This window comes from Nerophis ophidion, linkage group LG08 (genome assembly GCF_033978795.1).
Source record: "Nerophis ophidion isolate RoL-2023_Sa linkage group LG08, RoL_Noph_v1.0, whole genome shotgun sequence".
Lineage (NCBI taxonomy): Eukaryota > Metazoa > Chordata > Actinopteri > Syngnathiformes > Syngnathidae > Nerophis > Nerophis ophidion.
The window spans coordinates 24,850,047-24,875,229 of record NC_084618.1 but is presented as its reverse complement, the minus strand read 5'-3'; the positions used below and the strand labels follow the sequence as shown (position 1 = coordinate 24,875,229).

Below are 25,183 nucleotides of genomic sequence, written 5' to 3'. Positions count from 1 at the left end.
TTTTTCATTCTAACTGTCACTGCTCAAAACATAATATTGAATCAAAATCAATGTTATTATGAATTATTGACCTATCCAAGGTTCTCATTACGTCACATCAAATTTTCCACTAAGAAAAATATTTTTGGTGGAAGATTTTGCAAATCTGGTAAATAAATAACCAAAACCTGTATATTTTGTTGTTTTCTTACTGTACCGAAAATTAACCGAACCGTGACACCTAAACTGAGGTACGTACCAAACCGAAATATTTGTGTACCGTTACACCCCTATTATTTTGATTCACTTTTCTGGTTATTTTTTCTGATGTGTAAAGTAGTTCAAGTCGTACTATTTATTATTTTCTCATTAATATTCCAGTTGTATTTAAACTTGTTATACAGTTTTTAAATTCAACTAACACACATACTGCATTTTTCGGACTATAAGTCGCAGTTTTTTTTTCATAGTTTGGTGTGACTTATACTCAGGAGCGACTTATGTGTGAAATTATTAACACATTACCGTAAAATATCAAATAATATTATTTAGCTCATTCACGTAAAAGACTAGACGTATAAGATTTCATGGGATTTAGCAATTAGGAGTGACAGATTGTTTGGTAAACGTAACTATGTTATATTTGAATGACTCTTACCATAATGAGTTACGTTAACATACCAGACACCTTCTCAGTTGGTTATTTATGCGTCATATAACGTACACTTATTCAGCCTGTTGTTCACTATTCTTTATTTATTTTAAATTGCCTTTCAAATGTCTATTCTTGGGTTTTATCAAATGAATGTCCCCCAAAAATGCGACATATATTTTTTTTCCGCCTTTATTATGCATTTTCGGCAGGTGCGACTTATACTCCGAAAAATACGGTACTTTGGAATAGGGGTGCCTCCCGCTGCCGATACGACCGTCCATGAGTGAGATCAACTGATACTAATCACATGTATTAATTAGAGATGTCCGATAATGGCTTTTTGGCCAATATCCGATATTGTCCAACTCTTAATTACCTATATAAACCGATACCGATATATACAGTCGTGGAATTAACACATTATGCCTAATTTTGTTGTGATGCCCCGCTGGATGCATTAAGCAATGTAACAAGGTTTTCCAAAATAAATCAACTCAAGTTATGGAGAAAAAAACTGTTTTTTTTCCTTCTTTATTATGCATTTTTGTCAGGTGCGACTTATACTCCGAAAAATACGGTAGTCATGACACTAGGAATGCCGGAAATGGCTATTTGGCCATTCCTGCTCCTAGGACCAATCTCCTCAAACATACAGTCATGTATAGATGTATATCATTCTGGAATGGGTTGCCATCTCACATTAATCTTTCACAAAGTAAATTGTCATAAAGACAGCTTTGAAGATACACCTATTACAGCTACCCGCATAACGTGAATTTTTAATACTGGGTTTAACTAGCTTTTTTATCTTATGTTGTATTTTTCCTTTGTATAAAGTCTGGTAATGCATGTATTCTTTGTATCTTTTTTTTGTATGCTCCTATATGGACCCCAGGAAGCTTAGCAGTTACCTTGGCGTCAGCTAATGGGGATCCATTCAATAAACAATAACCAATGTGTGTATTTCTTTCTATACTGTTAAAATGCTATTGTTTTGGGTGAGGGAAAATTCAAAATAATGACGTCACTGTCAAAGCACGGGGATATAGCACCACCTTATGGAATGTTTACAATAACAACAACAAAATTATAGCCAATATATCAGAATACAGTAATTCCCACCAACAGTGTAATATTAGAGTACACTGAAATTATTCTGATCCACATCTTGTCTTATAACTGCTACCATTGATTTATTTGCTTGACCAAAAAAATATAAAAACTATAATAAAGAGGCAGTTTGTTGAAAGGCTCTTTCAAAAGAAACGCCTCCTCTTTTCAAAGAGCCATAAAAACCATCTCGAGAGGTACAGTATATTGGAAAAAGAACAGCAGTGTTCTATAACCTCGCGGTACATAAAAAAAACCAATACTCTGCTTATAAATAGGTCCTTAAATGCAATAGTCAACTATTTTGTCATCCTAAAAGAACAGTCACATATATAAAAACAGACAATATTGTTATTAGTATTCTTTCAATATGGTGGTAGTGTGACACTAATGAAAAGGCTAAAACCTACTGTATATTTATATTTAAAAACCATATTTTCAGCCTTTTTCATCACAACATTTTGGCTCTATTTTTTTTTTATTTCTACAATGTGCCATTAAAAAGAGGTGCCTTTAGCAAGGCCCACACTTTGCCTTCCTGGTAAAATAAGTAAAACAGAGGTGTTCAAAGTGCTGCCAAACAACAAAAAGGGGCTCTGAGCTGTGTTTTCTTATCTCTTATGAAGGTGATTAAGGGTGGCTTGTACGCTTCTGGAGTTTTTCTGCGCGCTGTGGTAATGCACAAAAATGGGACCCATTACCTCCCTGCTTGGCACTCAGCATCAAAGGTTGCAATTGGGGGTTAAATCACCACAAATGATTCCTGGGCACGGCACCGCTGCTGCCCACTGCTCCCCTCACCTCCCAGGGGGCGAACAAGGGGATGGGTCAAATGCAGAGGACAAATTTCGCCACACCTAGTGTGTGTGTGACAATCATTGGTACTTTAACTTTAACTCCCTGTGCCTGTAATGGATGGGATCTCTGCTCACGCAGCGAATACTTTTGTGAACGCTTGTACAGTTGTGATCAAAATTATTCAACCCCCACACAATTTTGGTGTTTTAGCAAGTTGGACATTTATTCCGTATTTTGTGTATAGTCATATCAAATAAAGATGTGTCAAATAGACAAATGCAACTTGAATTACAACATTATATTTTTTAACATACCAAACAGTGTCATTTCTCTTAATATCTCATTGACAAAATTATTCAACCCCATGAGGATCATAACTCTTAAGAACAGAATTTGAATAAGGTATTTTCAATCAGGTGTTGAAAACACCTGCAGATGTGATTAGAACCATAACGAGCAACAATTAAACTGATTGAAAAAGACTGACGCTCAGCTTCTTGTGGATGGTCAATGGTGTATTTGCAACATGGTGAAGTCCAGGGAGTGGTCAAAGAAGTCAAGAGAGGAGGTAATTTCTCTTCATAAGTAAGGATATGGATATAACAAAATAGCAAAGACATTACACATTCCAAGAGACACAGTTGGGAGCATAATTTCGCAAGTTCAAACCTAAAGGCACAGTGTAAACACTACCTGGACGTGGTAGAAAGAGGATGCTCTGTGCAACTGCTGTCCGGTATTTGAAGTGTACAGTGGTGAAAAACCCCCGGGTAACAGCTGAGGAACTACAACAGGACATTGCAGAGGGGGGAACGCAGGTTTCGTCCCAGACAATAAGGCGCGCACTACGAGATGAAGGCCTCCATGCCAGAACTCCCAGGCGCACCCCACTTCTGACTACCAGGCACAAGAAAAATAGACTCCAGTATGCCAAAAATCTTCTGGACAAACCCCAAAGGTTTTGGGAAACTGTTCTATGGAGTGATGAGACAAAAGTGGAACTCTTTGGGCCAATGAATCAACGTTATGTCTGGAGGAGAAAACATGAAGCTTACAAAGAGAAGAACCCCTTGCCTACTGTTAAGCATGGTGGGGGGTCAATCATGCTCTGGGGCTGTTTCTCTGCCTCAGGTACCGGGAATCTCCAGCGCGTTCAAGGCATTATGAATTCTATTTCCTACCAGGATATAATAGCTGCAAATGTCATGAAGTCAGTGACAAAGCTGATGCTTGGGAGACGTTGGACCTTCCAACAGGACAACGATCCCAAGCATACCTCCAAATCAACATCAGAGTGGTTGCAGAAGAAGGGTTGGAAGACTCTGGAGTGGCCTTCACAGTCGCCAGACCTAAATCCTATAGAAAATCTGTGGTAGGACTTGAAGAAGGCAGTTGCAGCACGCAAGCCCAAGAATATGAATGAACTGGAGGCCTTTACCCAAGAGGAATGGGCTAAAATACCTGTAGATGGTTGCAAGAAGCTTGTGTCCGGCTATGTATCACGTTTGAAGGATGTAATTACTGCCAAAGGGTGTTCTACAAAGTACTAAAGATGCATGTAACTAGGGGGTTGAATCATTTTGTCAATGAGATATTAAGAAAAATGTCCTTTTTTGATATTTTGTAAAATACTGTGTTACAATTTAAGTTGTGTTCGTCTATTTGACACATCTTTATTTGATATGACTATAAACAAAACACGGAATAAATGTCCAACTTGCTAAAACACCAAAATTGTGTGGGGGTTGAATACTTTTCATCACAAATGTAGGTCGAAAAGGATTAGCAAATCATTGTATTCTGTTTTTATTTACAAATTACACAACGTGCCAACTTCACTGGTTTGGGGTATGCCGCTTTTAGTGGAAAAGGTTTGGACACCCGTGTGCTGTCTCTTGACAAGATAGAATAAAATGCTCGAAACGTGGGCTGTGCCTTCTCGTTTCGAAAATGTCACATTGAAAAGAGCTAATCAAACATCGTGAGCAGAAGTGGATGCCAGCAGACAGGCTGCTGCACGATTTCAGGGAAGTGCAAGCGGCCGCTCACTAAAACACCTCGTCTCACGCGCTCATGCAAAATGATGTGTCACACGGACAGCGGGGTTACGAAATTCTGATGTTGTCACAACGGATGTGGCGCACGTCGTTTTTGGCGACTAAGAGAAAACTCCACAGCAGCTTTCCGGTCTTTAGCCTCTGCAGGGGCTCTTTCCTGACCATCAGTTTCAAGGTACTGCTGGCCACAAAGTGAACAGTAGAGGGGAACACCTTCACGCATTGAGGAACACATTTGTTTGAGCTGGCTGCCGCCCAGAGCTTTGCTGGGCCTCCACCCGACTTCACAGGCCTCGGCTAGTTGGGACTGGAGGTTGTGTAAGCATTCAGTGGCAAGTTGGCAGAGCTTGCAAAAAAAATAAATAAAGTGATTATATAAAAGTTATTCTCCCACCTCACACTAGCGTCAAAATATACATGTGTGTTTTGTGAGGCTGTACTTTGGCATTCAAATTAGACCTGGACTTCCTTTTTATTGTCATTTAAATTTGAACTTTACAGTACAGATAAGAATGTAATTTCATTGCATTAGCTCATGGTAGTGCAGGATAAAAGAGCCATAAGGTGCAGATACAAATAAATAGATTACTGTACAGATAAACATATTGCATTTTTTCACATGCAGACAAATGTGTTTATTTTGTATTTTTGGTCCAGTATGGCTCTTTCAATGTTTTGACTTGCCTGACCCCTGGTCTAATCTAACCTAACCTAAGGGATGACGTCGCCAGTGAGGGTGTATTTTAAGGCAGCGTACGGCGAACAAGTACAGCAACATACCGATCTTGGAGGGGAAGAGCGTCTCGTCATCGAGCTGGTCTTGCACCCAGGTCATCAGGTAATCAATGTACTTGGGGGCGGAGCATTTGATCGGCTTCTTGATGTTGGTCCCGTCGGCCCAGTGATACTCGTACCTGCAGAGGCGTAGTCGACAAATAATTAAGGCATTTTCAAGAACTGAAGTTTGTTTTGGACTTTAAGCGAATCATTGGGAGTCGGTGGATGCGTTGGAGGAAATAAGACAAATTAAAGGGGATCTGCACTTTTTTATTTTGACTATCATTCACAATCCTTTAGTAAGACTAACACATTTTCTTTTTTATGCATTCTAACTTGTAAAAAAATGCTAGCAATAGTCAGCTAACAACAGAGGTGATGGGAGTCATTAAATCATTGCATCTATTCTGCCTATATAGCGCTCTGAAAAACATAAAACCTCCATCAAGGTTTTATATACATGCTGTAAGTATATATGTAATGTATTAACATGCATAACAACATGGAATACTTGCATATTTTGATAATTTTAAGCAAAAAACGGCGTATTAATATTACAGACACATGAAAACGTTTGCTATTTCCTTAAACAAAAAACAACAACACTAATCACAGCAGACTTCTTGAGAGACAACGACGACTATTTTGGGACTAATAATCATCCAGAACCTTATACTTTTGAACCTGAATATGAGGAGGATGAGCTTCACGTTTTAGAAGGTGAGTGATGAGCAGATCCAGCAATTAGTAGTATTGCTAAGTGCTAAACAAGAAATTCAAATTACAAGCAAAATAAAACAATCACCTACTGTACAATTTCTGCTTTCACCGGGATGCAGATAGGTGGGATGTTTATATCTTCCGGTTTGTATGAAGAATTGATCACAATCTTGCAACATCCTTAAAACGGGTGTCTTTTGGGGTTTTCTCGTCATATCCGGATCTAAGTTAAATGTCAAATTTGATCAACTTCTCAATTCATGGCTACATCATTCTACTATACAGGTGAGAGGCATTTTTTTTATAATCGAGAATAAACTGTTAATAAGTTAGAGATGATCCCCGATTCAGTCTGTCAATAACTTCACAAGCTTGTTCTCGCTCTTTGATTGATTAAAACTTTTATTAGTAGATTGAACAGTACAGTATATATTTCGTACAATTGACCACTAAATGGTAACACCCGAATAAGTTTTTCAACTTGTTTAAGTCGGGGTCCACGTTAATCAATTCACGGTACATGATCATGGCGCTGTTAAAAGTAGTTCCTCGGCACTAGAGCTTGTCATAACGATATCGCTAATACCTGATTAGTATTCATGAGATGTAAATGGAGTTCGTATTTGCTGTTTTTTATGAGTTGAAATGCATAAAAAAAAGAAAGTCTTAGATAGGGATTTTGAATGATAGGCAAAATTCCTCAAAAAAAGGCGCAATTCCTTTTTAGGTCAAACTGCTTTGAAGGACTTACTTTGGACCGGCAGACATGACGGGGCAGCTCTCTTCCGTGCAGAAGTCTGTGATGGTCCCGTACAGCATGTTGATCTGGTTGAAGAAGTCCACAGCTGCAAATGCAAACAAGAAAAACCTTCAGTCTTGGTCAGAAACAAGGAAAATTCTAGAGGCACTGCTTCATTCAGTTCATGAAAAGGAGGAGAGATTTGCAGGTTTAGTGCCAGTACATCAAAATGACGTGAGGCAAAACTAACGGATGACAGAGTGAGTTAGCAGGTTGAAATAAACGGTCAAAAAAGGTGGTGACTTGTGATCTAGATTTTAGAGTAGCGCTTTAAAAACATTTCAACTAGGGCTGGGCGATATATCGCAGGTTTGTCTCTGTGCGATACAGAAAATGACTATATCGTGATATTTGGGTATACGCTCTCATGCAGTTGCTTTTAGTTGCGGGCATTAAACTACAGGCTTTTCTCATTCTTTCTTGTCTCTCCTTCTCACAGATACTTAACGTTAGCTGTGATGCTAACGAGTGTTAATACGAGAGAGAGAAGGTGCGAATCTGGTAACAAATGAAGGAAAAATTAATTCCCGAGAAAAACAGCACGGCGTCCATCGTCTGGCGGCGGTTTGGCTTCAAGCGGGAAGATGTTGAACAATTGTGTGGCAAAAGCGTTACTACAAAAAGTAGCACCACTGCTAAAGTAGCATCATTTGAAAAGTCACCCGCTAGAGCATGGGTGTCAAACTCTGGCCCGCGGGCCAAATTTGGCCCACTGTGTAATTTCATTTGGCCCTTGAGGCAATATCAAATTAAACATTAGAGCTGGCCTGCCGGTATTATACAGCGGCGATGCCGCTCTAACACCGCTAATCCTCATACTTGCCAACCCTACAGAGACTCCCGGAGTTCAGTGCCCCTCCCGAAAATCTCCCGGGGGAACCATTCTCCCAAATTTCTACCGATTTCCACCCGAACAACAATATTGTTTTAATGGCACTTCCATTAGCCTTCTCTACAACCTTGCATCACGTCCGCTTTTCCTAAATACAAACATTGTGCCGTCCTAGTCACACAATATAAGCAGATTTTACACACACAAGTTAATGCAAGGCATGCTTGATCAGGTCACACTCAGGGTGGCTGAATAAACAACTTTAACGCTTTTACAAATATGCGCCACACCGTGAACCCACACCAAACAAGAATGACAAACACATTTCGGGAGAACATCCGCACCGTAACACAACATAAACACAACAGAAGAAATACTCAGATCCCCTTGCAGCACTAACACCTCTGGGACGCTACAATATATAATTCTATATGCCATTGATATTTTTTGATTATTATTATTGTTTATTTGAATATGGGTCCCTATTAAAAAGTTAATTTGTTCAACCTTGGCCCGCAGCTTTGTTCTGTTTAACATTTTGGCCCACTCTGTATTTGAGTTTGACACCCCTGCGCTAGAGAATAAGGAGTGCTTGAAACTCTGCATGTCAATATCTCTCTCAACAAAATGCCAAAGCAACTATTTCCACAACACCGTACGAAAAAAAGTCAACAACAGAGGGAGATAACGTCCGCAGGAAGCGACCACATAGCGAAGGACGTACACTATTTGATTTCCTATTATGCAGCTCATTTTTAGTTGACACTTATTGAAATATCTTGTGTGACATCATGCACAAAAGTGCACTTTATTTGTTTTAAACTATTGTTGTGGCGTTCTGTACAAAAAGTGCACTTCAATTTAGTATTGTTTTGATATGTCATCTTAGTGACATCATGCACAAAAGTGCACTAATAGCTTGTTTTAATATGTCTGACAATCTTGCACGTTGTTTTCAAAATGACATGAATGTTTGTGCCACTGCTTAATAACTGTATAATAAATACAGTTTTGCTAAATTGACTTAGTTGTGATTTCACTCTCTGCATGAAAGTTTAAAATAAGCATATATTAATGAAGTATGAACAAGAATGTTTTAATGTAGACACATAGAATCATCATACTGCTGTGATTATATGCATTTAAGGCTAAGGCAAAATATCAAAATATATATCGTGTATCGTGACATGGCCTAAAAATATTGAGATATTAATAAAAGGCCATATCGCCCAGCCCTGATTGTGATACAGCTTTCAGCGATAAGACACGTATTTTCATCAGGCTAACAGGTGCCATGTGCAGTTCCTCATTGACAGCACTCTTTTAAAAATAAACACACTTCCTGATTCTTTCAGATGAACTCTGGCACAAAAAAACCTGAACAACTGCAGCCAGGACAATTATGTTTTTTTTTTTTTAAAAGGAACATTATTGAGTTCTTTTCATCTTTCCAGTAGCTCTGGTGACACTCCTATAGAGCTTCAAAATGAAATGTCTCAAGAAGAGACAAGCTGCCACAACTCAGACATAACTGGGCCTCTAGCGCGAGAGGAAAGTGTCTGCTTTAGAGACAAGTAAACAAAACTCCCCCGGCTCACACAATTGTATCTGTTTAATATTCACTCTGTCCTTTCCTAGCTGGAACGCTGGGGGTCTTTGAGGGACTGCCAAGATCTTTCAACCCTGAAGGATCAGCATCCGCTCGCAGTCATGTTGGGGAGTAAATTACACTGGAGATACTTTGGACACAAAAACCCTCTTTGCACCGCGCGAGCATCACCGTTTATGTTGCTCCATTGTCAAAATAGGAGTGTCCCGATACAAACTTTTCACTGATACTGATCCGATATATCTGCACAAATCATACATACTTTATATACAATGTAGTGTGGAATGTTAGAAAAGGTTTGATCAAATAAAAATACTCATATATGTACTGCGGTAGGTATGAAAACACTAAATTATTGTTAACCATAATGGGCGATATGGCCTTTTTTAATATCTCAATATTTTTAGGCCATGTCACGATACACAACATATATCTCCGTATTTTGCCTTAGCCTTGAATAAACACTTGATGCATATAATCACAGCAGTATGATGATTCTATGTGTCTACATTAAAACATTCTTGTTCATACTGCATTAATATATGCTCATTTTAAACTTTCATGCAGAGAGTGAAATCACAACTAAGTTAATTGACCAAAACTGTATTTATTAAAGTTATTAAGCAGTGGCACAAACATTCATGTCATTTCCAAAACAGAAAGTGCAAGATTGTCAGAGACATTTTAAAACAAGCCCTTTTGTGCATGATGTCACTGAGATGACATATCAAAACAACACTGAATTAAAGTGCAATTTTTGTACAGAACACCACTACAATAGTTTAAACCACATAAAGGGCACTTTTGTGCATGATGTCACAAAAGATATTTCTATAAATGTCAAATAAAAATGAGCTGCATAATAGGAAATCAAATAGTGTATGTCCTTCGCTATGTGGTAGGTTCCTGCGAACGTTATCTGCTTCTGTTGTTGACAATTTTTTTCATACGGTGTTGATGTGGAAATGGTTGCTTGGGCATTTTGTGGGTGTAGCACCGGCCGAGATGTTGACATGCAAAGTTTCAAGCACTCCTCATTTTCTAGCTCATTCTCTAACGCTTTTGCCGCATACTTAACATATTACGGTTTTCTGTTCAACATCCTCCCGCTTGGAGCCAAACCCCCGCCAGAGGATGGACCTCCTTGCTGTTTTTCTTGGCAATTAATTCTTCTTCTTTCATTTGTTACCATATTCGCACCTTCTCTCTCTCTCGTATTACCACTCGCACCACTCCGCTAGCATCACATCTAACGTTACCCATGCCACTACCTCTGTGCTCCGCGAGGGCGTATGACATTTTATATCTCTGTGAGAAGGAGAGATAAGAAAGAGTGAGAATAGCCTGTAGCGAAATGCCCGCAGCTAAAAGCAACTGCGTGAGAACTTATATTCAAAGATCACGATTTAGTCATTTTCTATATCGCACAGAGACAAACCCGCGATATATCGATTAAATCGATATACCGCCCATCCCTATATGGAATGGACATATGCTGTCTTTAAAAGTGTAATAATAATTCATAAAGGTAAGCTCTTGACAATTACCGGTAAGTAGAATTATGTGGACACATTTTTTTTCTCGAAACTGTGTATTCTGCTTTTATACTAGACTTTGTATGTGTAAGTAACGATTTGTTTTTGTTGTCAAATGTGCTGTTTTAGGCCGCAAATTATTCGGAATGTAGAGCTTGCACGCTATTTTGTGCTTAGCTGTTGCGTAGCTGCAAGCTCCGAGTAGTACCATGTTTACCTTTTTTTTTTTTTTTTTTTTTTCCCAAGATGGCGCTGCTGTAGTGGCTGCTGTAGGCAGGAGCTCTGTGCTCTTGTGTCATCCTTTTGTGTTTCCCTCTTGTTTTCATGTCTTATTATATTTTTTTGCCTTTTGGTCCGGGACCCTTTGGGACTGTGTGACAAGGGGTGGCACTTTCGTGACCTCTGTGGTGCTTTTTTTGTGGACCTCTGGATCTGCCTCCCGGGAGCCTTTTGGCTATGGAGACCAGCTTCTGGGTGTCTGCTACACCAGAGTATGTTTGGATGTACTGGAGGAGATGCGGATTAAGGGACAGGGCTGCGGAGCTAGCACTGAGCGCTGGGACGGAGAGGCTTCGCGGTGTCTTGACTGGGTGAGCAGGTGTCACCTTGGACGTATCCTCGCTCATCCATTCGGACTGGACGCTGGCCGAGAGTGGAGTCGGCTGTCTTGGTTGCTTTGTTGGGTCTGCTTCTGTCTCTGACCATGCTCCCTCCTCCCCAGCAGACGATGGCGTGGAACACCGCAGAGGCCACCACAGTGGATATGTTTCTTTTACTTTTTATTCATAGCTGTATGTAGAAGTGTCTGGTTGTATCTGCTGCTTTAATGTCTTTAATGTCCTCTGTGTTCTTTGATGTTTGATGTTTCTCTCTTACACACACGGAAGAGGGATGTGTACCATGGTTATGAGTTGTTTTTTTATTTTTTTTATTTATTTGTTTTTTTCCCTTGGCCTCAGTCTGCACCTCCTCTCCAGGGCCCAGGCAAAGACCGATTTTTTAAATTTTATTTTAATCTTCTATTTCCCCCCCCCTTTGTTTACCTTTATCTCATCTTTTTTGTAAGGGGCGCTGGAAGCCGGCAGACCCGTCAGCAATCCTGTTCTGTCTCCCTGTAATGTTTGTCTAAACTTGAATGGGATTGTGCTGAAAATTTTAATTTTCCTGAAGGAACTCTCCTGACGGAATAAATAAAGTACTATCTATCTAATCTAAATGGTTTTCACTTCCCAGGTGTCATGGTTTGGATGCCTTCAGTGACAATCTACAAAGTCCGTTTCCATATGAGTTGGGAAATTGTGTTAGATGTAAATATAAACGGAATACAATGATTTGCAAATCCTTTTCAACCCATAGTCAGTTGAATATGCTACAAAGACAACATATTTGATGTTCAAACTGATAAACTATTTTTTTTTGTACAAATAATCATTAACTTTAGAATTGGATGCCAGCAACACGTAACAAAGAAATTTGGAAAGGTGGCAATAAATACTGATAAAGTTGAGGAATGCTCATCAAACACTTATTTGGAATATCCCACAGGTGTGCAGGCTGATTGTGAACAGGTGGATGCCATGATTGGGTATAAAAACAGCTTCTTAAAAAATGCTCAGTCTTTCACAAGAAAGGATGGGGCGAGGTACACCCCTTTGTCCACAACTGCATGAGCAAATAGTCAAAGAGTTTAACAACAACGTTTCTCAAAGTGCAATTGCAAGAAATTTAGGGTTTTTTACAATCTACGGTCCATAATATCATCAAAAGGTTCAGAGAATCTGGAGAAACCAACATTGAATGACCGTGACCTTTGATCCCACAGACGGCACTGTATCAAAAACCGACATCAATCTCTAAAGGATATCACCACATGGGCTCAGGAACACTTCAGAAAACCACTGTCACTAAATACAGTCCGTCGCTACATTTGTAAGTGCATGTTAAAGCTCTACTATGCAAGGTGAAAGTCATTCATCAACAACATCCAGAAACGCCGCCGACTTCTCTGGGCCCGTGATCATCTAAAATGGACTGATGCAAAGTGGAAAAGTGTTCTGACGAGTCCATATTTCAAATTGTTTTTGAAAATATTCCACATCGTGTCATCCGGACCAAAGGGGAAGTGAAACATCCAGACTGTTATCGATGCAAAGTTCAAAAGCCAGCATCTGTGATGGTATGGGGGTGCCCAAGGCATGGGTAACTTACACATCTGTGAAGGCACCTTTAATGCTGAAAGGTACATACAGGTTTTGGAACAACATATGCTGCCATCTAAGCACCGTCTTTTTCATGGACGCTCCTGCTTATTTCAGCAAGACAATGCCAAGCCACATTCAGCACATGTTACAACAGCGTGGCTTCGTAAAAAAAGAGTGCAGGTACTTTCCTGGCCCGCCTGCAGTCCAGACCTGTCTCCCATTGAAAATGTGTGGCGCATTATGAAGCGTAGAATACGACAGCTGAGACCCCGGACTGTTGAACGACTGAAGCTCTACATAAAACAAGAATGGGAAAGAATTCCACTTTCAAAGCTTCAACAATTAGTTTCCGCAGTTCCCAAACGTTTATTGAGTATTGTTAATAGAAATGGTGATGTAACACAGTGGTGCACATGCCTTTTCCCAACTACTTTGGCACATGTTGCAGCCATGAAATTCTAAGTTAATTATTATTTGCAAAAAAGAAATAAAGTTTATCAGTTTGAACATCAAATATCTTGTGTTTGTAGTGCATTCAAATGAATATGGGTTGAAAAGGATTTGCAAATCATTGTATTCCGTTTGTATTTACATCTAACACAATTTCCCAACTCATGGAAACTGGGTTTGTACAATGGTCATGAAAATAAAGAAAATGTATTGAAAACTTTTGGCCTGTAGTGTATATATATCGTTATCGCAGGAGGTTGCATATACCGCGAGATAGATTTTAAGCCACATCGCCCATCCTTGGTAACGAACGAGTGCAGTTTGTTGTGATTTGTCAAACCGTCTCGTACTGAATGATGCAATAAAGCTGGCGTGGTTTTCACAGAAATTAAGCTGAGCCAAGCGAAACGGCGCAATTGGATTTCCCCCGCAATCAACTCCACGAGGGGCTTTAAAGACAGCACAAAGGGGTGAAAAAGTGAAGTTTGGGGCTTACTGTTGACTGCCACCCACTCGTTGAGGTCCTCGCCGTCGGGCAGCATGACGGCCATGCGCAGGTTGCCGCTCCCCAGCGTGGCCTCGGCATGTTTCAACAGCTCGTACTGATGTGAGCCCTCAGGGATGTTCTTCTTGGGCTTGAACGTCTTGGAGGCGCGATTTCCGCTGCAATCCAGAGAAGAAAAGTGTGAGATCGACCAACATGTTTTTTTCAAGGCCAATACAGGTTACCGGTAGTAGTAGTCAGGGAGGCTGATACTCTATTGATTGATTGAAACTTTTATTAGTAGATTGGACAGTACAGTACATATTCCGTACAATTGACCACTAAATAGTAACACCCGAATAAGTTTTTCCACTTGTTTAAGTCGGGGTCCACGTTAATCAATTCATGGTATAGGAGGGAAAAGTCTGTAAACATAGCGGTGAAAGTGAATGGAATGATTATGTAAAAGTCAAAAATCGGGAATAAATCCGTGTCAAAAGCTGCTGAAACACCACAAACATTTGCACAACTATACAAGAATCAATTCAACCCCCCAAAGGAGTTTTATGTGGGTAAAGTGCTGCCAATTGCCTAAGAAGATTGATGGATTGATTGAAACTTTTATTAGTAGATTGCACAGTTCAGTACATATTCCGTACAATCGACCACTGAATGGTAACACCCGAATAAGGTTTTCAACTTAATCAATTCATGGTAAATGGTATTCATGGTATATTTGTAGAAGATATTAATTTGCAGTAAAAGTTTTTAAACACAAACAATATACATCAGTAAACAGCTGAACAAGGCTTAAGTTGTATTTTTAGCATGATTTTTTTAGGAAACATGGGACCAGTAGCAAGATAATGTTTTATGCGGCTAAATTGATAAGGTTAATTCAGCAGCAAAAACATCAAACACATTTATTACGTGTGTCTAAGAGGAGCATCAACATTTGCATTCCAAAATCTGGGAAAATTGCTGAATATGGCATTTCTCTAAATCGGTGTTTTTCAACCACTGTGCCGCGGCACACTAGTGTGCTGTGAAATAGTCTGGTGTGTCGTGGGAGATTAAGTAATTTCACCTAACTGGGTTAAAAATATTTTTTGCACATAAATAATTATAATCCGTAAAAACCGTAATTGTCTGTACTGTCTAGAGCTCGGCAGAGTAACCATGTAATACTCTTCCATATCAGTAGGTAGCAGCCGGTAGCTAATTGTTTTGTAGATGTCGGGAACAGAATATGTAGACGACAGCGGGAGGCAGCGTGCAGGTGATAAGATATCTTATGCTTAAACCAAAAATAAAATGCATTGAAGCTTAGGCATGGCCATGCCAAACGAAACTTAAACTGAACCGACTGCAAAAGCAAACAAAACACAAAATGCTGGACGACAGCAAAGACTTACAGCGTGTAGAGCAGAGATGGCGTCCACAAAGTACATCCGTGCATGACATGACTATCAACAATGTCCCCACAAAGAAGGAAAGCGTCCGCACAACTTAAAATAGTCGGGATTACGAAAACAAAGCAGGTGTGGAGAATGGCGCTCAAAGGAAGACATGAAACTGCAACAGGAAAATACCCCAAAAAAACAGGGAAAAACACCAAAATAGGAGCGCAAGAGAAGGACTTAAACACCACCCACAGGAAAACACAAAAAAACTCAAAATAAGTCACAGCGTGATGTGACAGCTGGTGACAGCCCATCTACTTTGAGACAAGAGCTTTTAACGATTCATATCCAACAATTGCGAGAACAACTTTTTATTGTCAATAACGGCTACTGAGTTTCGTCTTTTAATGATTTCTGCCTGTGGTGTGCCTCAGGATTTTTTCAATAGAAAATAAATGTTCCTTAGCTCAAAAAAGGTTGAAAAACACTGCTCTACATCACAATAACTCTCACCATATACTCAATATTATACAATTTTATCGCTGTTTATGGATTTATTACATTTACATTTAGTCTCATTTGTCCACAGGACATTCTCCCAGAAGGATTTTGGGTAAGTTTTTGCAAACTCCAGTCTTGCTTTTTTTTATGTCTTCCTGGGTCTCCTACCATAGCGTCTCTTTTCATTGAGATGGCGACAGATAGTGCAAGCTTGAATTTGTGTAGAAGTGGATCGAGGTTCTTTATTCACAATTCTACCAATCCTTTGCAGTTTTTCATCAATTTTTCTCTTCCGTCCACGTCCAGGGAGGTTAGCTACAGTGCCATGGGCTTTAAACTTCATGGTGACATCGCGCACAGTAGACACAGGAACATTTATATCTCTGGAGATGGATTTGTAGCCCTGAGATTGTCCAGGCTTTTCCACAATCTTGGTTCTCAAACCTCTGAAAAATATTTTCTCTTCTGTCTTTTCTCCGTGCTAAGTGTGGTACACACAACAAAAAGATTGAGTCAACTTTTGTCAATTTTAACTGGCTGCAGCGGCGGCGGCGATGACCAAGAAGAACGCGGAGTTGGAATGTAATTACAACACTTTATGTACATATTTATATAATATTTACATATTTATATAATATGTAACTACAAGCTCCATTCACAGACAGAGTCCCATTGCTTTTATGAGCGGTCGAGCGAGTCAAAAGCCGTAAAAAAAAAAAAAAAAAAAAAGAGAAATTAAAAAATGTTTTTTTTTTTGTTTTTTTGTGGCGGCCGTAATTCTTTCGTGGCGGGCCGCCACAAATAAATGAATGTGTGGGAAACCCTGGAAGTACAGGTCGACCACTTTGCTAACAATACATCTTCATAGCATACTTTCTTTTTTTTTTTAAAGAATATGCTGACAAAAGAGTTGAGCAGGACGGGTTTGGCAGAGCGGAACAAGGGGGTGGAGAACAGAGTGTCTCTGTGTCTCTAATGAGGCCACTCGGGGAGGCCCGGTGTTCAATCTCTGTCAGGGCCCCGGTTTAACAACTAATGTGAGTCACGGCAGGGAGGAACACGAACGTGGAAAAGCTCTGAAGTTTCACAGACTGTGCAGTTTGTCCACACGGGTTTATTGCATGTCGACAGGAAGAGTTTGCATAAACATAATTAGGTCACTTCCGTGTAAACACAACAATATTTATGCTCGGGCGGTAACATCTTCCTGTGATGAACAAGGTTTTGGTTAACGTTACATATGGGTCTTATATGACTTCCAAAACCAACCCCAGCATCCAGGCTACTGTCGTGAGCTTGTTTCACCTAAGGGGTGCGTGTGCATGTCTATATTGATTGTGATTTGCTGTTATGTGAACAAAACAATCATCCGCCTTGGAATTTTGCCCATCGTTCACACAGAACACACGTTTTTTTCTCTTTTAGCAAGAGGCGCCGAACCACACACGTAATGTGGAGCAGGGCTGGGCGATATGGTTAAAAAAATGATCACAATTTATTAGAGATGTCCGATAATATCGGACTGCTGATATTATCGGCCGATAAATGCTTTAAAATGTAATATCGGAAATTATCGGTATCGGTTACAAAAAGTAAAATGTATGACTTTTTAAAACGCCGCTGTACGGAGTGGTACATGGACGAAGGGAGAAGTACAGAGTGCCAACAAATCTTAAAGGCCTACTGAAATAAGATTTTCTTATTTAAACGGGGATAGCAGGTCCATTCTATGTGTCATACTTGATCATTTTGCGATATTGCCATATTTTTGCTGAAAGGATTTAGTAGAGAACATCGACGATAAAGTTCGCAACTTTTGGTCGCTAATATAAAAGCCTTGACTTTAACGGAAGTAGCAGATGATGTGCGCGTGATGTCACGGGTTGTAGGGATCCTCACATCCTCACATTGTTTATAATCATAGCCTCCAGCAGAAAGAGATATTCGGACCGAGAAAGCGACGATTTCCCCATTAATTTGAGCGAGGATGAAACATTTATGGATGAGGAAAGTTAGAGTGAAGCACTAAAAAAAAAAAAAAAAAAAGGCAACGGCTCCAGGCGGTGGCAGTGGGAGTGTTTCAGGTGTAATTAGACACAATTACTAAGATCATTCTGGAAAACCCCTTATCTGCTTATTGTGTTAATAGTATTTTAGTGAGATTATAAAGTCATACCTGAAATCCAGATAGCAGAGAAGCCGAGGAGCCAAGATCACAGCTGCCTCTTTGAGCTGCAGGTTGAGGTCGCATAATCCACTCAAGTCTCCGGTAAGAGCAGACTTAATATCCCATTTTTCCCATCCAAAAACTTGCTATGTGACGTAGAGAAACATGTTCGCTTGACCGCTCTGTGTTAAAGCTTTACAACAAACAAAGAAACACCGGCTGTGTTTCGGTTGCTAAAGGCAGCTGCAATCCACCACTTTCCACGAACAGCATTCTTATTTGACATCTCCATTATTAATTGAACAATTTGCAAAATATTCAGCAACACAGATGTCCAAAATACTGTGTAATTATGCCATGAAAGGAGACAACTTTTAGCCGTGTGTGGTGCTGGGAGAACATGGCCGCTCCAACCAATAACGTCACAAGCACGCGTCAACATAAGCGTCATCATTCCGCGACGTTTTCAACAGGATACCTCACGGGAAATTTAAAATTGCAATTTAGTAAACTAAAAAGGCTGTATTGGCATGTGTTGCAATGTTAAGATTTCATCATTGATATATAAACTATCAAACTGCGTGGTCGGTAGTAGTGGGTTTCAGTAGGCCTTTAAAGGCACTGCCTTTGCGTGCCGGCCCAGTCTCTTAATATCTACGTGTTTTCACACATGAATGAATGCAAAGCATACTTGGTCAACAGCCATAGAGGTCACACTGAGGATGGCTGTATAAACAACATTAACACTGTTACAAATATGCACCACACTGTGAACCCACACCAAACAAGAATGACAAACACATTATGCAGAGGTGAGATGTGTCAGCATCAAAATATTACTTGAAATACATTTCTGGAAGCAGCAAAGTGGATTTTAGGGAAGACTTTAGCTTTTTAAAAGGGTATTTCAACAACACTACATTGGGTATTTGATTTTGATATACACTATGCTCATAAGAGTATTCTAGTAAAATATGCAGAAATTACATGTGTCAAGATCAAAATATTACTTAAAATCAATTTTTCGAAGCAGCAAAGGGGTCGTTTGGGTAGATTTTAGCTTTGTAAAGGGTATTTAAACAACTAAACAGTACAGTAGATACATGAATTTGGTACATCTAATGCCCATAAGGCTATGCCAGTACATTATGCTGAGATAAGATGTGTCAGTGTCAAGGTATCATCTGGAATACATTTTTGTCAGCAGCAAAACCGATGTTTGGGTAGATTTTAGCTTTTTAAAAGGGTATTTCAACAAGTAAACACTACAGTGGGTACTTGATTTTGATAAACGCTATACTTTTAAGAGTAATTTAGTAAAATATGCAGAGATGAGATGTGTCAAGATCAAAATATTAGCAGCAGGTACAGTATAAAATCAGAAACGGTTCTTGTTTAGGAAAATGACCATATCCACCTTCTCAGGCAGGATGCGTGAGCGTTCTGGACAAATAGTGTCTCCTGTTGAAGACGGGACACGCATTTATTTGTACTCCATGAACTCGGAGGTGCTTCATCATGTTCGATGTGCACCCTCCTAAGCACGAAACAGTCCTGTCGCACGTGTTACATTTCGCCGATATCTCATTTTTTTTAGTAAAATAAAGCCACACTTTCGACCGTCGACGCCCGCTATCCATGCTTGACTGACTCGCTCGGCTACATAGGCTCGGCTAGGCTAACACTTACGGCGGTGGGCGCTTCTTCGTTGGTGTTCCGCAGACTGGGTATCTAAACTAGGAATCGAAATTTAAAATTTTGAACGATTCCGGGAGAATCGGAAAGTTAGTCCCGGTTCCAATCGACACTCGATACCCAACCCTACCCGTGAGAGAATGAAGAGTATTTAATGAATACAGTTTCGGTCAATTGACTTAGTTGTGATTTCCCTTTCTGCATGAAAGTTTAAAAGTAACATATATGAATGCAGTATAAAGAAGGATGTTTTAATGTAGACACATAGAATCATCATGCTGCTGTCATTATATGTATCAAGTGTTCATTCAAGGCCAAGGCAAAATATCGTAATATATATCGTATATCGCAATATGGCATAAAAATATCACGATATTAAAAAAAGCCAATATCACCCAGCCCTAGTTGGAATTGGGCGTTGAATCACCAAAATGATTTCCCAAGCGACCAGCTAGCTCAGTAACAATTAAGAAGGAAGCTGCGAGGGTGGGGCCATTGGGGTCAAATGCAGTGAGTAATTTCACCACACCTAGTGTGTGTGTGTGTCACTATCAGTGATATTTAGTTTAAAAAAAAGTCCACTCTGAAGAAAAATACAACATTTAAAGACCCTCTAACTCATGGGTGTCAAACTCTGGCCAAATTTGGCCTGCCATGTCATTTATTTTGGCCCTTGAGACAATATTAAATTAACATTAGAGCTGGCCCGTCGGTATTATACAGCGGCGGTGCATTCACCGCTAATTCTAATACTTGCCAACCCTCACGATTTTCCCAGGAGACTCCCGAATTTCAGTGCCCCCCCGACCCCCGAAAATCTACCGGGGCAACCATTCTCCCGAATTTCTCCCGATTTCCACTCGGACAACAAAATCGGCGGCGTGCCTTAAAGGTACTGCTTTTAGCGTCCTCTACAACCTGTTGTCATGTCCGCTTTTCCGCCATACAATAAAGCGTGCCGGCCCAGTCACATAATATATGCGGATTCTACACACACACACACACACAAGTAAATGCAAGCATACTTGGTCAACAGCCATACAGGTCACACCGAGGGTGGCCTTATAAACAACTTTAACACTGTTACAAATTTGCACCACACTGTGAACCCACACGAAACAAGAATGATAAACACATTGCCTCCGCTTGGGATGTTTTCCTGCTGGCTCCGCTGTGAACGGGACTCTCGCTGCTGTGTTGGATCCGCTTTGGACTGGACTCTCGCGACTGTGTTGGATCCATTATGGATTTAACTTTCACAGTATCATGTTAGACACGCTCGACATCCATTGCTTTCGTCCTCTACGAGGTTCTCATAGTCATTCTCATAGTCATCATTGTCACTGACGTACCACTGGGTGTGAGTTTGCCTTGCCCTTATGTGGGCCTACCGAGGATGTCGTAGTGGTTTGTGTTGTGGTTTGTGCAGCCCTTTGAGACACTAGTGATGCATGGCTATATAAGTAAACATTGATTGATTGACATTTCGGGTGAACATCCGCACTGTAACACAACATGAACACTACAGAACAAATACCCAGGATCCATTGCAGCACTAACTCTTCCGGGACACTACAATATACACCCCCGCTACCAACAAACCTCGATTTTGCATGTCACTATAAAGTTATATAAGCCTTGCTTGTTCAATATTCAATGCAAAACTTATTTGGGTCCCTATTAAAAGGTTAAGTTGTTCAACTTTGGCCCGCAGCTTTGTTCAGTTTAGAATGCTGGCCCACTCTGTATTTGAGTTTGACACCCCTGCTCTAACTGCAACATTGTACACACCAGCAACTATCCTGGACACGTCACCAATTCTTCCGTTAAACGTGAAAGCTGCGTGTATGTAACAAGTACGAGTCTCCGACATGTCTTGACGGCTGCTACGTGACTGTTATTAGACCTGAAGGCCAGAAATGTATAGATTTATAACAGAAATAACGCAACACGTAAACGTCACATCAGCATAGACTCCGGGAAGTAGTCTTAGCCCGTCCCCATGCTATGGCTAACACGGCTATGCTCTTCGATGGCCACAATAATAAACACTCAACAATATAATTACAATAGAATTCAAAACTTACAAAAGAAAGCTCATGTTTCTTCAGGCGGTGGGAAATGTTCTTCTCTCCCCCAGCAGACAAGAAGAAGGTAGAAGAGGAGGAAGAGGGATATTGTTTGTCCAAGTCTCACAAGTCCTCGTCGTCACTTCTCGCCCTTTCTCGCGGTTCTCTCGGGGCGAACAATACCCCCCCCCCAACCCCCACAAGTAACACGACGAATTAAAAATAAATAAAGACGTTGTACGTTTGCACAAAAGGAGGACAAAAGTGCGACGTGTTGGTTTGACAAACAGCTGCTGGTCGTCTAATGTCTGCTCCACTGTTGACGCCGACGGCTTGACTTCTTCACGGGACGTCCAAAAGCCGGACTGGCGGCATCGCCCCTCTGTGCTGCCACCTGCTGGACGACAGAGGTATTGAATTACAAGTATCAATCAATCATCCATCCATCCATTTCCTACCGCTTATTCCCTTTTGGGATCGCGGGGGGCGCTGGTGCCTATCTCAGCTACAATCGGGCAGAAGGCGGTTTACACCCTGCACAAGTCGCCACCTCATCGCAGGGCCAACACAGATAGACAGACAAACATTCACACTCACATTCACACACTATGGCCAATTTAGTGTTGCCAATCAACCTATCCCATGTTGCAAACCCCACACAGAAAGATCCCGAGCCTGGGATTGAACCCAGGACTGTCGGACCTTCGTATTGTGAGGCAGACACACTAACCCCTCTGCCACAGTGAAGCCCATCATCAATTAATCGATCAATGTTTATTCATATCTTAGCCCTAAATCACCAGTGTCTCAGAGGGCTGCACAAACCACAACGACATCCTCAAAGGGCAAGGAAAACTCACCCCAGTGGGACGTCGGTGACAGTGACAATGATGACTATGAGAAACCTAGGAGAGGACTGCATATCAATCAATCAATCAATGTTTAGTTATATAGCCCTAAATCACTAGTGTCTCAAAGGGCTGCACAAACCACAACACAAACCACTACAACATCCTCGGTAGGCCCACATAAGGGCAAGGAAAACTCACACCTAGTGGGACGTCGGTGACAATGATGACTATGAGAACCTTGGAGAGGACGAAATCAATGGATGTCGAGCGGGTCTAACATGATACTGGGAAAGTTCAATCCATAGTGGATCCAACACAGCCGCGAGAGTCCCGTTCACATCGGAGCCAGCAAGAAAACATCCCAAGCGGAGGCGGATCAGCAGCGCAGAGATGTCCCCAGCCGATACACACGCGAGCAGTACATGGCCATCGGATCGGACCGGACCCCCTCCACAAGGGAGAGTGGGACATGGGAGAAAAAGAAAAGAAACGGCAGATCAGCTGGTCTAAAAAGGGAGTCTATTTAAAGGCTAGAGTATACAAATGAGTTTTAAGGTGAGACTTAAATGCTTCTACTGAGGTGACATCTCGGACTGTTACCGGGAGGGCATTCCAGAGTACTGGAGTGTATATATATATATATATATATATATATATATATATATATATATATATATATATATATATATATATATATATATATATATATATATATATATATATAAATATATATATATATATATATATATATATATATATATATATATATATATATATATATATATATGTATATATATATATATATATATATATATACACACGCAGTTTTGGAATTAACACATTAGTATTCCTAATTTTGTTGTGATGCTCTGCTGGATGCATTAAACCAGTGGTTCTCAAATGGGGGTACGCGTACCCCTGGGGGTGTTTGAAGGTATGCCAAGGGGTACGTGATATTTTTTTTAAATATTCTAAAAATAGCAACAATTCAAAAATCATTAATAAATATATTAATGGAGTAATACTTTAACAAAATATGAATTTATGTTCATAAACTGGGGGAAAAAAATGCATCCATTCATCCATCCATTTTCTACCGCTTATCTCAGCTACAATCGGGCGGAAGGCGGAGTACACCCTGGACAAGTCGGCACCTCATCGCAGGGCCAACACAGATAGACATATATATATATATATATATATATATATATATATATACACACACATATACATACATATACACACATACATATAACAACTATGCAATATTCAGTCTTGACAGCTAGATTTTTTGTGGACATGTTCCATTGTTCCATAAATACTGATGTTAAAGATTAATTTTTTTGTGAAGAAATGTTTAGAATTAAGTTCATGAATCCATATGGATCTCTATTACAATCCCCAAAGAGGGCACTTTAAGTTGAGGATTACTTCTATGTGTAGAAATCTTTATTTATAATTAAATCACTTATTTATTTTTCAACAAGTTTTTAGTTATTTTTATATCTTTTTTCTCCAACAGTTCAAGAAAGACCACTACAAATGAGCAATATTTTGCACTGTTATACAATTTAATAAATGAGAAACTGATGACATGATGTTGTATTTTACTTTATCTCTTTTTTTCAACCAAAAATGCTTTGCTCTGATTAGGGGATACTTGAATTAAAAAATGTTCATAAGGGGTACATCACTGAAAAAAGTTTGAGAACCACTGCCCTAGGGGACCGAAAGCAATGGATGTCGAGCGGGTCTAACATGACACTGTAAAAGTTCAATTCATAGTATATCCAACACAACCGTGAGAGTCCAGTCCAAAGTGGATCCAACACAGTAGCGAGAGTCCCGTCCATAGTGGAGCCAACAGGAAACCATCCCAAGCGGAGGCGGATCAGCAGCGCAGAGATGTCCCCAGCTGATACACAGGCGAGCGGTCCATCCTGGGTCCCGACTCTGGACGAGCGGTCCATCCTGGGTCCCGACTCTGGACAGCCAGTACTTCATCCATGGCCACCGGACCAGAACCCCTCCACAAGGGAGAGTGGGACAGAGGATAAAAAGAGAATAAACGGCAGATAACTCTTGTTTAGGAGCTTTCATTTAATATTTAACAACTTGGTTTCTAAGCCTATAGGGTAAAGCTGGGTTTCTTTTTTATAACTCAGTTTGGTACAAAATGCGGCTGCTAGACTTTTGACAAGAACAAGAAAGTTTGATCATAATTCGCCGATACTGATGTGACTTACTACAAACCCCGTTCACATGAGTTGGGAAATTGTGTTAGATGTAAATATAAACTGAATACAATGATTTGCAAATCATTTTCAACCCATATTCAATTGAATGCACTACAAAGACAAGATACTTGATGTTTAAACTCATGAACTTAATTTTTTTTTTTTGGGGCAAATAATAACTTAGAATTTCATGGCTGCAACACGTGCCAAAGTAGTTGGGAAAGGGCATGTTCACCACTGTGTTACATCATCTT

General features: G+C 40.2%; 1 protein-coding gene across 3 annotated transcripts in view; it reads right to left on the bottom strand.

Moving 5' to 3' along the window:
• Window positions 1-22,199, bottom strand: part of LOC133557543 (MOB kinase activator 1B) — a 33,421-nt gene extending 11,222 nt beyond the window's left edge. For all 3 annotated transcript variants that reach the window (XR_009807790.1, XM_061908088.1, XM_061908087.1), the window contains exons 1-4: window positions 21,860-22,199; window positions 14,019-14,185; window positions 6,848-6,941; window positions 5,380-5,513 (exon numbers count right to left, since the gene is read on the bottom strand). Coding sequence is in view for 2 of the 3 variants with exons in the window: in XM_061908088.1 (XP_061764072.1) it covers window positions 5,380-5,513; window positions 6,848-6,941; window positions 14,019-14,185; window positions 21,860-21,873 (409 nt within the window). In the remaining variant the exon portion in view is untranslated. The remainder of the gene's footprint in view (window positions 1-5,379; window positions 5,514-6,847; window positions 6,942-14,018; window positions 14,186-21,859) is intronic.
• Window positions 22,200-25,183: the final 2,984 nt, after the last annotated feature.